Source organism: Eucalyptus grandis, chromosome 4 (genome assembly GCF_016545825.1).
Source record: "Eucalyptus grandis isolate ANBG69807.140 chromosome 4, ASM1654582v1, whole genome shotgun sequence".
NCBI classification, from domain to species: Eukaryota; Viridiplantae; Streptophyta; class Magnoliopsida; order Myrtales; family Myrtaceae; genus Eucalyptus; species Eucalyptus grandis.
In genome coordinates this window covers 34,855,852-34,870,362 of record NC_052615.1, presented here as the reverse complement: position 1 = coordinate 34,870,362, position 14,511 = coordinate 34,855,852, and the positions used below count along the sequence as shown (strand labels likewise).

Sequence of the window (14,511 nt, the reverse complement as noted above, 5' to 3'; positions counted from 1 at the left end):
AATGAAAAGCCAAACCTGAAAAGTAACTCGGAACAGAGGAAGCTAAACCGGAGGAAGGTCGTGGGTTGGCGATCCAAGTGAACGAATGAGCTGGCGATCCATGACTACGGGAGCTGGCGAATCCGTGAAAGCAGAACCTGAAACACGAAGCAGATCAAGCAAATTAAAGAAGCAGTCGGAAAAGAAATACACGTGTGTTGTTCACATTATTCGGTTGTAACTTCTATAACAGAAAATAGTTGAGCCAGTGACTAGTATAAAAGGAAAAGATAGAACAAGAGAAAGTGTGCGAGAGTTTATTGTTAGTTTCTAAGGTTGAAAGCTTCTCTCGATTCATCAAGAGCTTCTTCTTCTTCTTCCTCTGTATCTGTGAAATGATGAAAGATTGTGTAAAGAATAAACTTGAAGTACTGAAGAAGAAATACAACAGAAGCTGAGGTATTCTCATTGCTTGTTCGAGATCTAAACTTCTCTCATATATCAATCTTGTTCTGTATTCGATTTCTTCTCAGCTTTGTCTAGGTTCAGAATCTCAAACAAGCAGAGTCACGTTTCGTTGAGAATCCCAATTACTTGGAAACGGTACACAGGAGACCTCATTATTTCATCCTTTCAGAATGATGATTAGAAGTAAGGCGTCTTTAGGAAGAAATCTTCAATCCCACGGCATAGACTTAATGGATAAAAAGCGAAAAGTAGCGAACGATCATGGCTGTCTCTCTCTGTTTAGAGAGAGAGAGAGAGAGAGATGCAATGCTGCGAGCGGCAGGAGTTCAGTCATGATGGGCGTATGTTTACTACTGTGCGTCATCTTGCTGTACTCTTGTCTTCCACATTGATTTGGACTACATATTAATATTTCTGCAGTGTATAGCTTGGTAATTTTTTGGTGCCAGTCTTTATACTTCTTAGGAAGATCATAAAAGCCATTGAAGGCAAGTTTTCTGCTTTCCTTCAGAAAGGTTCACTAAATAACAGTCATGGAGCTAAGGTTGTTTGGAAGCATGTTTACTTGCTCAAATATGAAGGAGGCTTAGGACCGAGAATCTTTGGCTAGCAACTCTACTTGTATATTAAAGAAACTTTGGAATGTATCGCTTCAATCTAGATCACTATGGGTGGCTTGGATGCATTGTTGTCTGTTGAGAAGAAACAGTATTTGGCAGGTGGAAGCAAAGCAGCGGTAGTTATGATTGGTTGGAATGGTGAATCTATATTTAAATACATCGTGGGGTATGGCGAATCTAAATTGTTGTGGATAGATAACTGGCATCCTATGGGAGGTTTTAACTGGAAAGACATTATTCTAGGATCAGTTGGGATTCTAATATCAATGCTCAATAAGAATGCCTAGGTCTCTGCAGTTGTTGATGGCAGTGACTGGCCTTCGCCCTCCTCTAGATCTGATGATGTGCTCACTGTTCAGGTGGTTGCATATGGCGTCGTCTTTCCTAGAGCTGATTAGGAAGGATCAAGTGAGATTCCTTGGTACTCAGCATGGAAAATTAAATAAGAAAGGAGCATTGGAGTTGCTCAGCCATGAACTGTGATGGGAAGAAAATGATACTTGCAAATGCTCAGGTTATTTGCAATTACTGGAGAGTTCCGTGGTGGTTGATGCTGATGACTGAGGACTGCTAGCTAGATCGAGAAAATGGTGTTTGCTTTTGCTTGTATTTGCTCTATCTGATCTGGTGTGGTTCTGAATCTGATGGGGACCGAGCACTCGCCTTGGAATGGGACATTGGGCTTCGAGTGTTTTTGAAAATATGAGGTAACCCGGATAAGCTTTTTGTGTAGGGTTGGGTAGGACCTGCTGTTGGTCCCTGGGAATTTGTATGTTGGGTTTTGGGCTTGTATAGGAAGTGGCCCGACCTTTTCTGGTTTTTGGGATTTTATTGATAATTTACTCGCAAAATAAGATCATCAAGTAGCACACTTCCGTTTGTGCGTGGATAAGACGCACGGCAAAAGTTCAATCCCCCACTCCACTAAATTTCGTATTTGAAACTATCCGAGTTTTAGCTTGATTTATATCTGGTTTATAAGGTTAGTGGGAGCATTTCATGGTGTTTTGAATTTACCTATCTAACGTGAGTGATTTCGTCGTAAAATAAAGATCTTATGTAATACATGCTTAACTAAACACAGCTAGAGATAGGCGTTTGCTTTGTAAAAAAATGGGATCACTAGAGAATTATCTTAGCTCACTTATCACCCCGTGAACAAATGAAACCCATTAGAAAGAGCATTCTCGATACGTCTTATATATGTAAGTGAAATCTTAGATTGTAAAACACACGTAGTTTGTTAATTTTGATACGTCACATGCATTCGTGCATCATATATATTTCTTACCATTTGAATATCGTAACTGGAGGTTTTTTTTTTTTTTTTTTTTTTTGGTATTGTTATGTACTTTTAAGACACGTCAAACAATATTATTGACTATACATGTAAGTCAATATTTTCGAGTTAGGAAAATTCGTCACGTATGATCCAAGTACTCGGCGGAGACAATTTTGTCTCCCGAGATATAGTCTGCAAATACTCGGCGGAGACACCTTTGTCTCCCTATATATAGTCTTACTCTCACTTGATCACATCTTCTTGCCGGTTTAGTTTAGTCGCGAAACTAGAACTTGTTCTATAACTTCTGTCCTGAAAAAAAGACTACAACTACTCAGTGATTATCTTGGACCATCTTAGTCTTCCTTGGCTTGGGCAATGTAGTCATTTACATGCAATTCTGGCCTACATCTTATCATATTATTGAAGCCTCGAATTAAAACTTCTTTTCGATTTATGACCGACTTAAAAAATAAGTCGATAAATGAAAATGTCTATACATTTCAGCCATTCATTTCTTTTTCTTTTTTTGACAATGTTGTCATTATATCAGCAAAGTAATTAGATCCAGAAACTATAATTGATTTTCTATTCTATTTTCTAAGTCCGTTTGTATCGGATAGTGAAATGACTATTAGTGAGCTTTTGAGATGACCTTTGTCTTTTAATTGTTTTCTTTAGCTTTCAGCTCATCTACGACATTTGACTTTTGTCTAATATACGATGCTTCAAATGTAAAAACATCCGACAATCTATATTTAGGGTTATATGTATATTTTCATTCGAATTTGCGCAAAGCTAATCCAGCATTTTTTTTTTTATTTCGAAAAGAAAGGGAAAATAATAGTGAGAAAATCAGAAAAAAGGTCATTTTTAAAGGTTTTCGAAGATTAACTTAAACGATGGTACCCACCCACACATGGCTGCGCTGGTGGAGGCCTGGCCTCCTAACCGCTAGGTTAGGGGTTCAACTCCCAAAGTCCGCCACAACTCTCGAGTAGTTTCGTGACTTAAGCGGGGGCCTCGGCGGTGGGTTCGGGCTAGTTTCCTTTGATATATAGTTGGTCTTTGTGCCGTAAGGTGAGTTAGGCCGGATTCTCGGTATAAAAAAAAAAAAAAAACTTAAATGATGGTAGAGTTACACAGTTATGAACCTATAATTGTGTCTTAAGCCCATAAACTCAAAAGATGCATATATTCTTTTGTGGTCATCTAATCAATTCATCACGGTGCTGCATGGATATCAATGAGAGCCGATCATGGGCCTGACAGCCGATAGGGATGTGTAGGCTTGGCCTGAGGGCCGCCCGCTTCGGTTTACAAGGGCTTGAGACCATTTTTTTTTGGTTCATTTGAGCAAATACAATGTGAGAAAACCCGTGAAGACTTGAATTAAAGATTTGTATATATAAATTTTATTGAGATTTTGTTATGATGACGACACCATTATTTTTGTGAATAATGGCGGATGGCCATTCAAAAGGAATTGGCAACCAAAATATAACATTGAGCAATTTGGAAAGAGTCTTGACAAAAATTTCTCGAATGTTGACAATATCTCTTTTTCCCAAAAGGAAACCAATAAGAAGGAAATATGCTTTACGCTTGCAAAAAATTTCAACACGTTGAATGACTAACCTAAATGTAAAACTCTGTTCTTTTATAGCGTACTCACAAAAACATTTCCCCTAACTAGAGGTATAGTGAAAGTCAAATTAGTAATCAAACATGTATTTTAATCTAATCTAACGAGATATCAAAGTATTCCCAAACAAGTGAAAGTTTTGAAAGCTGGCTATCATTATGAAAAAAATATGGTTAGGCAAAAAAAAAAAATGCAATGAGATAAATTTTTTCTTAATCAGACAAATTCAATATACTTAAATTTTTTAATAAAATTTCAGTTTCGCTTAGTCACAAAAATAATCATGATCTTGATTTTCGAGTTAACTTAGACCGCCATAACTAGAACAAAATTTTCGAACACTTTTTTGGTCAAAATGCGAACACGTTAAGTTGTATAAACTAGGTATTCAAGTTTCAATATTGACAATCATATTCATTTAACAAAAATGATGAATATTTTTTCTTTCACGATTGCAAGTGAAGATGATTCATACTGGAGATGTAGTTAACAGAAACCCTACATATGTTGCCTTGTAATAAAAAATGTTTAAACCATTCTTTCTACATTCAATGTAAAGTAATTTTTAAAAAAAAATATTCTTTTCCATTTCCTTATTTTTTGTATGTACTTCATTTATAATGTTTTCTTAAAGTACCACCACCCTGGCATTAGTGGCTGTCTTGTCATACGAATCTCGTTCCTACGTACCTCAACTCCCCAATCTTCATCACCTCCGAGCAGCGGCGGCAGATCACGACCGCCATTTCCAGTCCTTTCCCTCCACCGCCGCAAAACGACGGCGGAAGAGCCGGCCCTCCTCCTCCTCCTCCGATGGCGGATCCGTCGCTCCACCACGAGACGCAGCCCCTGAAGCAGATCGCCGTCGACTACACCCCGGAGGCCTGCGACCACTGCCCCGCCGCCAACTCCATCGCCCTCACCTTCGACCACCGCGGCGGCGCCAGGTGGCGCACCACCTCCCGCTTCCGGTACGGCACGTTCAGCGCCCTCATCCAGTGCCCCGGGGGCAACACCAGCGGCCTCAACTTCAACCTCTACCTCTCGTCCCTCGAAGGCGACAAGTCGCAGGACGAGATCGACTTCGAGTTCCTGGGCAAGGACAAGACCATTGTCCAGACCAACTATTACACCACAGGTTCGAGACGGTTAAAGCAGAGACTTTTTAGCTTTCCTTTGCTTTTGTTTTGTCTTAAGTTTTAGCTGCTTTACTTGGGTGACTTCTGAAATGTGGGACTGTCATTAGTGACGGTTCAATGTCGGTTTTGCATTTCTTGATTTCCCATGTTTTCTGGTTGTGGATCCAGAGGTTGTGTTGATAGGATTAGCAATGGAATCATTTACTTGCTCATTCAGGGGGACATATGTAGAGAAAGTTCACATTTGATTTGAGCATGACTGTCCTTTCTTAGATTAATTTGTTCAATTCATGGTGATGGCCAAAGCAATCGAACATGCTTTTTGGGCTAAAGAAGTTGAAAGTGAGCTCGCGTTGGAAAATATGGGGAAGAAGCATCCATTTAGATGTTGAAAGGGATCCAATCGATCCTGAACAGATTTTGCTAAATGATTTGTAGAGCCATCTATGCTATGTTTCGGGGAAGTTTCATCCTGATTAGACTGAAGAATAGGTATGCGACTTGCAAAGTCGGATCTGCACTTAACAGAGTTAGATTTTTGGGCCATCTCATACGGCCAAACTTGAGACATAAGCATGATTTGCAGATTATTTTGGCATTGCTGTAATAAGGGGAACGAATGTATATTATTCATGTGGTTAATATGGGTGTGCACCACGGCTAGATTAGTAAATGCTTGTGCATATTTAGAAGTCATGCTTATGTCTACTGACTGATGATCTGCACTGAGAGTTTTTACTCTTCCTGATGTACCTCTAAAGTTCATCATTTATCTGAAGCCAGTCAAGTCAGAATTGTTGATGCAATTTGAGATCCATGACATAGGTACCGGCAACAGGGAGCAGATACATGATCTGGGATTCGACTGTTCCGATGGGTTCCATGAATACGTGATCAAGTGGGATAAAGAGTACATCGAGTGGGTTATCGATGGTAAGTTGGTGAGAAGAGTCGAGAGAAAGGAGGGGGAGGATTTCCCAGATAAGCCCATGTTCCTGTACGCATCAGTTTGGGACGCGAGCTACATCGACAATGCAAGGTGGACGGGGCCTTATGTCGGCTGCGACGCTCCCTATGTGTGTTTGTACAAGGACATCCACGTTCCTGTCCGGACGGCACTGGAGTGTTCTTCCGACTCGTGATCCGGCTGTGCTGTCGGTACTGATATGGCGGGCCTATGATTCATCTGATGAGTGACAAGTTTGAGTTTGTGGTTTTGAGTTTCTACTTTGTAATGGAATCTGTCATCCATGACTGTGATGAATGATGGATGTGTTGCTGTTGAAGAGCTGCATTGCTGCTGGTATCTCCTAGTGGCCACTCTTTTTTGTGTTTTCTGATGGACAATGTGATTGGTTATGACATTTTTTTGCGTAAATTTCACTCAGCATGCATTCATCTCATTTGCTTGTTTTTAGTTCTTTTTAAGGATTCTAGCGAAATTGATTCGCTTTTACCATATGAACCCTGGATTTTTCAGTTAATTGGGAGGATGCTTTTGATTGCTGACTAGTGACTCTTGCGCTGTTAAGATCTTTTGTATACGGAGAACTTTCTAGAAGAATGGTTTTTGTCTTCGCCATCCGCGATTAGTCAAAAGGGCTAGGAGAAGGCCTAAAAGGACGTGAAAGAAGACTAAAAGAATCAGAATATTTAGAGCTAGTTGAGGATTACATAAAGGTTCAAGCGCAGCGACCTACTAGGGATTTATATAATTGACCGAGCTTGATGATTAAGACTCAATGGTTGTTGTTGTTCTTAATGTTGGGCCAATTATACACCTGCATAAGTCACTAATGTAAGATGAGATAGATAATATTTCCATTTTGTCAAGCTCTCAAATAGTATGGACAATATGTTTTTATTGATTGCATAACCCCTCAATCCTCCTCATTTGACGAGAGCGAGAGCAAGAGCATTATTAAGTAAGCTTATTAATGAGTATTCTCGGGATACTTTTTAACAAAAAAAAATTCTAAAGTACATTTGACAAGAAAATATTTTGATTTATAATATGAATTTTACATATAACACAAGAGAGATGATGCATTCAAAATTATAATTGTTCAAATTGGGTATTTAACATATATTTCTTAAATACTTTTTACCAAAAAAGTTTTTTTTTTTTTTTTGGGTCGAAAACAAAATTCTTATTTGAAATAGTGAGGGATGTTTTAGACATTCAAGGGACCAAATAAAAAGCCCAACGCACGCGGCTCTCGTCAACCTCAGAATTCTCAAAAGTCGCAGCTTCCAACACAACAAAAACCGAAAACCAAACACGGCAGCAGAGCATCAGAGACAGAGGATGGACAACAACACGAACATGGTCGAAGCAGACGACGCGGCGGCGGCGGCGGCGGCGGTGGCGGTGTCAGTGTCAGTGGCGGAGCTGATACAATCCCTAGAACAAGCCACCTTCATGGCCAAGCAGCTCGCCTCCACCGCCGACCCCACCCACCTCCTCCACATCCACTCCTCCCTCCACCAGTCCCACCTCCTCCTCTCCTCCTTCCTTTCCTCCTCCGCCCACCACCACCTGCTCCTCCCGCCTCCCAACCCCCCTCCGCTGCCCCCGCCTCCGCCGCCGAGAACTCCTTCTCCTCCGCCACCGGCGCCCCCGAGCCAATGCAAGTCGGGGACGACGACGGCGGCGAGGCCGAGGAGAACTCCAAGGCCACCGTCGACCGGGTGGAGGAGCGGATGAGGAACTGCTTCATCAAGAACAAGAGGCCCAAGCGGCCGCTCTCCCCGTCCTCCGCCGCGGCCGCCGAGGAAGGGCGGGGTGGTGGGGGCGATGGGGTCCCCGGCTACGATCCCCACGGCACGAGGTTGAGGGCTTTGGATCTCGTGTACCAGTTTCATGGGTGAGAGAGAGAGAGAGAGAGAGCGCGAATCAGCTGATGAAGTTGCTGCAAAACAGGGGGTCGATGATTGAGGGAAAAAGAAGATCTTTTCCTTCTTGACTGGCTCTCGTCGAAGCTGATGAGGCTAAACGAGCTGGAGGAGTGAGCTTTTGTGGTAAAAATGGAAACTTTGGGATTTTTTTGGTTGTGATTTGTTACTGTTGATTCTAGGGTGGATGATGACGACGACGATGCTGGATAGGGAAGCAGATTAAACATCAATAATGCACGACTTGAGAGCTGTGGGTTCATGTGGTTTTTTGTGAATCCATCACTTACAGATGTGTATCATTTGAAAAATGGAGAAACAGAAATTTTACTGCAGTTTCTTGCCAGTTTTGATACTGGGTTTTCATTATCTTCTGATGTTGTGAAGCTGTGTGGGTTTGCATTTTGTGATTGTAAAATGTTCCTGGAAAACAGTCCGATTATGTGAAGAAGAAAAGTAAGACTGCTAGTCCAACCATGGCGACCGTCCTTCCAAACGCTAATCCAATCCATGATCTTCTTAATCACTTCGATTCCCCATCTGTTTCTTATGAGCGCGTGCCACCAAAATCGGCATCACCGGAAATTTTAAGAGTTCGAAACAAACTCTAGGAACTGTTTGCTGCCTTTGTCTGCCATATGTTGTTTAGCATAATTATTGTTGTATGTGGAACCGTGAGAATTGAAAACACGAGAAGGAGAAGCACAAGAAGCAACTTCCTGAACTCACTTCTTTGCTAAGATCCATTTCTTTTCACAAAATCTCAAAGTACTGTCCTTTCTATACAGACAAGACAACTGTACACACATTTCATTCACGAGGCATGTACACGGTTGATGGGCCTATATCATGAATTCATGATTCAGACAACCTCTGGCGTGGACAGTTTCACGGCACCGGTGCACTTGTGGGAATTCACTTCCGTCTTTCCATCTGATGCCACTCCTAATGATGAATTCCCAATTGAAAACATCTATGATGCCCGTGGATATGATTAAGATCTTTCTAAAGTTTCCATCTCCATGGCTCAATCACGTATCGAGCGACTCTTTCTAAAGTATCCATTATCATGGCTCAATCACAAAACGAGGGACTTCCCTCTGGCCCCTCCAAGAAGATACTTGGATGTACTAGTCTTTCACCATCAAGTTATGCAACTTCACGAAATCATCCAGCGTAAGCTCCCCTGGTCTTGACTGCATGGAATATCAAATAGCATTTGCAAGCAGAATCAACCATTCGACTGGACTCGCAAAAGATAAAGAGAGTTCCCAGTAATTGATCTGCAAAGAGAGGGAGAATATGCAATCATTCATGTTATTCGATAAAACTTACTGTTGCTGGAAGACCAACTTCTTCGAGAGCCTTTTCAATCTCAACAGCTGTGCACAGATGCTGGAGAGACTTCCGCAGCATCTTTCGCTTTCCATTGAATGCCGAGTTCACCTGCATTATCCACTAGAATTGTTTAGCCAAAATAGCAGATAATAATATCACAAAGAAAAAAAGGAACCACGATTTTTTCTCATCATACAAATGGAAAGGCCATAAAGGAGGAAAGGATCAATCTACTGAAAGAATCCAATTTATCGTAATCGATTAGTTAACATGTTGGTTAACCGTATTCATTAACATGTGCCATCGCAAAGCTCCTCTGAAGATGCACAAGACTGATGCTATGTGCTTATGGTTCATAGGCTATTGCTTAAATTACTCACTAGCAATTACCATTGAGAAGAAACTCCGAGTGGAGGAAACTGGTGGGTAGTCAGCAGTTTTTTTCAACCTAAACTTCACAACTGCTGCATCGACCTGGTAGGCAAATCAAGCCGAACATTAGTGGCCAGTTCAATTACCATGCATAGGACATAACGCAGAGAGGCGTTATTATCAATCAGGATGATGGCTGACGGGTGACGTTGGCCGCCCTACGCCTGCATCAATTTCAACTAATACAAACCAAGGAAGTTCCTTTTTTGGGAGCCTATTTAAACTGCTTTGATTCAAGTAACCTGTTAACAAATAATCGGACGCCACTTTGGATAGAACCACATTAACACAAGCATTACTCAGGTCTCAAGCCAATCGTTTTTTAAGTTGAGCATATCAACAAAGAGATATGGATGAGCTCTAACGGTGAGGTAACTTCAGAACATAACTATAGAAGACGGACTATGTTTCAAACCTAATAAACAACTCATAAAACTAGCTCTTGCATCTATTCTCTTATATAACCAATCGAGATCTTATATAAGAGCGAATGAAAATGCTCTACAGCTCTTCTAGCTGTGAGATTGGTAATAGTAATTCACAAGCCTAAAATGGGGTGTGCATTTGAGCAAAAGTTACAAATGAAGAATTGAAATGTAACATCTGCCTTTATATGGAGAATGATACTCACATTAGGCTGAGGAAAGAAGTTTGTCCTTGGAACGTTAAATTTGTATTCAGGAACTGAAATGTAACATCATGGACAGAAAGAACATAAGTGTCCACAAAATTATATGAACTGTGAAAGAACTCAAGACAACCTAGAGAAGAAAGGCGCTTGCCAAAATGCTTGTTAACTGATTTTGATCAATGCTAACCAAATGAAGAGAGGTCTTGATATTTATTGGATCACCAATATTAAAGCTTTATAAAATTTGTTTGCTCATGATATACTGTGCCAAATAAGTCCTAATCAGTGAACGATGGAAGAAAGACAGGGCAGCCACAGAGAAGAAACCCACTCAGATAAACAGTATACCTGAATAAAAATTGACAAAGATATTAATGGGTCGGTATTCAGATGTTCGTAGAGCTGAAACCACCAGCCTGACAGCTGTCTCCTCCTAAATAGCAAATAAAAATTTGACGTCAATGACAAATTGGATCACCTGTAAATTTAATGATCAATAAAATGGAACCATTTCAATGTGCATTACAGTTTTAACCTTCTGGAAAGCTTTTTCAATATTTGCTATTGCAATTTGAGCTCCATTAAGGTTCGTTGCAGCCGATTGTTTAAACTTAAATTTTTATGCTTCTCCTAGAATAATAGAAGGGTATCCTGCATCTTAACCTCATAATCCTTTTCACTTATATTTTGCTTTTAACACAGGATATGACAAAAGTGATTAGACTGTGCATGCTCATGATTAAGGTTGAAGGACATATATTGATCATGAGGTGACCAAAGGAATTGCTAGATATCAGTGAATGAAATTAATAACATATATAAGAGAGATAACAGCAGACAATACTAGTTATAGCTGATATCTACTGCAATTTAATTGAATGCCACAACTACAGAACCATCACAAGCTATACAAGCAAAATTCTTTTCACAATAACCTGAAGTAGGAGAACAACTTCAGAAAAAATGTCACCCATAGGAAGAATCTGCTTGACAACATCTGTGCTTATGTTAAAGGGTATATTGGAGACGACCTGAGAAAAAAAGATTAATGTGACAAAGGTATTACCATGGGATGGGAACAAGACTGAGAACTTCAGAAAATTCTGATATAAACTGCAACGTGTTTTAGGTATTTAACATGTGGCGTGTGCTTCCACTAAGGCTCTAAAGTACCCTTCAGTGGAAGTCTGTCACAATAAACCATTTCAAAATAAGCTTTTTAACCCAATTTAGACCATAGGCCATATCAGCCAAACCAGAAAATATAGGCTTAGAGGAGAGTCCAACATTCAACCATCAGAAACTATAAGGGGCAGAAGACTTACTTTTGCATATCTTGGTTTCATGTCTGAGACTATGCTAGCCAAAAATGATGACATGTGGGAATGAATGTGACATTTGACGAAATCTTCTCGCAAGACCTACATGTTTTCGATTGGGTTATTTCAAGTCATAATCTACTTCTAAGTCTCCTATGGCTAGTTAAGCACAGGTATATACAAAAAAACAGAGAAAACAGCCAAGAATAACAAGTGACATTTTCCTTTATATCATAGAAGATCCACTTATTCATATAGGAAAATGCACATAAGTAGCATCAATATTATATTACTGTACATTATCTATACATATATATACAGATAGGTGAATGGGAAGTGTGAGTATGTGAGATTTCTCAGAACCATAGTTGCACAAGGATAATTTAGGTAACTTAGAACAGATAAAATGCTGAGAAACATTATTGGCATCATGCAACCAATAAATAAGCAAGAACCATACAATCAAGATTATACATAATACATGGAAAAAATCAAGGGAGTAGTCAGAAGATAGGAAGAGCTGGCGCATAAAATGTTTTTCTATGTAATTGCCCCATGGATCAATCTGTGTGAAGAAGAGTCATTTCTCTCTGATCAGAATACCTTACCTTTAGCCGGTTTGTCTCAGCAAATCTTTCAGTCACAATAGAAGCCATATATGGATCCTAAAATTCCACAACAAAGACAAAAACATGAGTACACTAAAAACTGTAAGTAGGGTAGGAAGAATATTTATCGAGCTTGTAACCAGACTTGCAAGGCCTCCTGTGTGACCTTGTTTTTTGATTGGTGATTCAGTATATGCAGCAGCAACATAGAAAGGTTAATAAAGCCGCATCTACTTGACAAAATGCAACAAAACAACCACCTCAGTTGATAGTCTTGAAATCAAATGGAAGAGACTGCTGATAGGTATTTAATGATTCAACGGATTGAGTACAGTCAAGGCAATGGATGAGTGTGTAGTTCACGAAACAACTGTTAAAAGCTCAGAAGAAACCGAAACACAGTATCTGGTACCCAGTCTCAGAGCCACAACAAACGTGATTTTGTTGTCTGCTTGGATCACTAGAAGAAACATAGATTAAGCACTTACTTGCCTACTTAAATTAGCTATGGGCAACGATTTTATTACAATAAGTCAAAAGGAAAAATTCATTAAAGGTAGAACTAGGATGACAACTGTAAGAGCTTTAACTACACAGTTCAATGACCTTTTCAATTCCAAGAACGGTGGCACCGGCATGAATAAGAACATTAGTGAGAGAACCAGTTCCCGGACCAATTTCCAGCACCACATCTCCTTCTTTGACACCGGCAGCATTCACGAGCTGCTCATTGATGTCATTGTTTAACATGTAATGCTGAAACAACAAAAAGCAACATGAGGCAACAAATATTTGTTTTTTCTGGGTAAATCAAAGGCGACAATTAGACGTCACTCGCGCACAATCATGAACTGTCCAACACAATAGAGAAACCAGAAATAGCCACTGGTCATAACTCCAACTCCACTACCGAGACAACTACAGATTTCACCATCATAAACCCATTTGCCGAATGATGTCACAAACAGAACCCATCTAGAAGAATGGTTTGAAATTTCACGTTTTGAACCAATCGCTCAGCTTCCGATACGCCACCCGTCTTATCTTCCTCAACGAAATTTTACTCCCGCTCCGAAATGGAGGCATAGACAGCGAGTCCCACCAGGCGGTGAAAGCTACTTTTAGAGACCCGGAGGATTCGAACGCGCCGTACCTGGCCGAGGGATTTCCTCGGGGTGCGCCCTTTGGAGTTGAGAGCTCTGAGCGTCGCGTGGTAATCGTCGTGGCTCCCGCGAAGTCCCTTGGAGCAAGCTATGAACGACTCTCCTCGTCGATGCCTGGCTCCGGTCCTGCTGGGCGACGGAGTGGGCAGAGGATATGGCGGGAACGGTTGAAGAGGAAGAACGTGCGAAACGGCTTGGGGTGTCGCGGCCATTGCGCTTCAGGTGTTCGATAAAATGACTCCGGTGGGTGCACGATATAAAAACTACAGACGCCCTTCGGTGCTCGTGTGTTAAAATCGTGCGGTAATCTCTTTAGCCTCTTTCGGTCGAGTCCAAGACAACGACGAGAGGACGTTCCAAAAAGGACGTTGCTACGGTGAGAAATTAGCCATCACGCTTATATTCTAATAAACTTTAAATGAGATTTCAAAAGTATTCCCGACTAAGCGAAAAAAATTTGAAAATTGGTTGGCATTGCGAAAAAATGGATTGTGCAAAAAGAAAAGTGAGGCCAAATCCTTTTATTCAAATGTGTCCAATAAACTTAAAAAAATGTTAGAAAAATTCAGTTTTGATCAATCACAAGATGATCGTGATTTTGACTTTCGAGTTAATTTAAATTGTCAAGATTCGGATAGGATTTATGGGCGCTTTAAGTTGTGTGAATTAATTATTTGAGTTTTAATTTTTTTCGATCGTATTCATTAAAAAGAAATGATCAACACCACTCTTTTGCCATTGCAAATATGAAAAATATCTTATAACAGGAGATGTAGTCAATACAAATTCCAGTATCTTTTTTGTCTTGTAATAAATGATGAATACCGCTCTTTGCAGTGCCATCTTTCTTGTTTCACTTTGTTCATGAAATTGGAAAATTTTATTGTTGTAAATAACCCATCTTGATGGAATCATACAGAGCCAGTTATGGAGCACAGCATTGGGTCCCCCAACTCCCAGATATCATCTGCATATACCACCCTCTTCCTCAC

General features: G+C 40.4%; 3 protein-coding genes across 4 annotated transcripts; 2 read left to right on the top strand and 1 right to left on the bottom strand.

Moving 5' to 3' along the window:
* The first annotated feature begins 4,675 nt into the window (after nucleotides 1–4,675).
* Nucleotides 4,676–6,536, top strand: LOC104442056 (probable xyloglucan endotransglucosylase/hydrolase protein 27). The gene is made up of 2 exons (XM_010055347.3): nucleotides 4,676–5,132; nucleotides 5,959–6,536. Exons 1-2 carry the CDS (start codon nucleotides 4,808–4,810, stop codon nucleotides 6,273–6,275), a joined length of 642 nt encoding a protein of 213 aa, XP_010053649.2. The 5' UTR covers nucleotides 4,676–4,807; the 3' UTR covers nucleotides 6,276–6,536.
* A 905-nt stretch (nucleotides 6,537–7,441) lies between these two features.
* Nucleotides 7,442–8,397, top strand: LOC104443205. The gene is made up of 2 exons (XM_039310920.1): nucleotides 7,442–7,655; nucleotides 7,703–8,397. The coding sequence occupies exons 1-2, from the start codon at nucleotides 7,442–7,444 to the stop codon at nucleotides 8,002–8,004; spliced, it is 516 nt and encodes a 171-aa protein (XP_039166854.1). The 3' UTR covers nucleotides 8,005–8,397.
* A 347-nt stretch (nucleotides 8,398–8,744) lies between these two features.
* On the bottom strand, nucleotides 8,745–13,834 carry LOC104442055 (ribosomal RNA small subunit methyltransferase, chloroplastic). Of its 2 annotated transcripts, XM_010055346.3 has the most exons (10): nucleotides 13,510–13,830; nucleotides 12,963–13,112; nucleotides 12,357–12,413; nucleotides 11,755–11,850; nucleotides 11,365–11,460; nucleotides 10,778–10,862; nucleotides 10,430–10,482; nucleotides 9,757–9,840; nucleotides 9,364–9,474; nucleotides 8,745–9,224 (listed from the first exon to the last, which is right to left on the bottom strand). In XM_010055346.3, the coding sequence occupies exons 1-10, from the start codon at nucleotides 13,729–13,731 to the stop codon at nucleotides 9,159–9,161; spliced, it is 1,020 nt and encodes a 339-aa protein (XP_010053648.1). In that variant the 5' UTR covers nucleotides 13,732–13,830; the 3' UTR covers nucleotides 8,745–9,158. The 2 variants fall into 2 exon arrangements, with proteins under 2 accessions (XP_010053648.1, XP_039166937.1); XM_039311003.1 differs by lacking the exon at nucleotides 11,365–11,460 and having other exon boundaries at nucleotides 13,510–13,834.
* Nucleotides 13,835–14,511: the final 677 nt, after the last annotated feature.

Bases quoted from the DNA above. Each gene is read 5' to 3' on its own strand.
- LOC104442056 (XM_010055347.3), top strand. From the start codon at position 4,808: ATGGCGGATCCGTCGCTCCACCACGAGACGCAGCCCCTGAAGCAGATC. The intron at 5,133-5,958 runs GTTCGAGACGGT...TCCATGACATAG, and splicing joins GACCAACTATTACACCACAG to GTACCGGCAACAGGGAGCAG.
- LOC104443205 (XM_039310920.1), top strand. From the start codon at position 7,442: ATGGACAACAACACGAACATGGTCGAAGCAGACGACGCGGCGGCGGCG. The intron at 7,656-7,702 runs CCTCCGCCCACC...AACCCCCCTCCG, and splicing joins CCTCTCCTCCTTCCTTTCCT to CTGCCCCCGCCTCCGCCGCC.
- LOC104442055 (XM_010055346.3), bottom strand. From the start codon at position 13,731: ATGGCCGCGACACCCCAAGCCGTTTCGCACGTTCTTCCTCTTCAACCG. The intron at 11,851-12,356 runs GTAAGGTATTCT...GAAAACATGTAG, and splicing joins CTGAGACAAACCGGCTAAAG to GTCTTGCGAGAAGATTTCGT. The intron at 9,475-9,756 runs GTAATTGCTAGT...TGGATAATGCAG, and splicing joins CTCGGAGTTTCTTCTCAATG to GTGAACTCGGCATTCAATGG.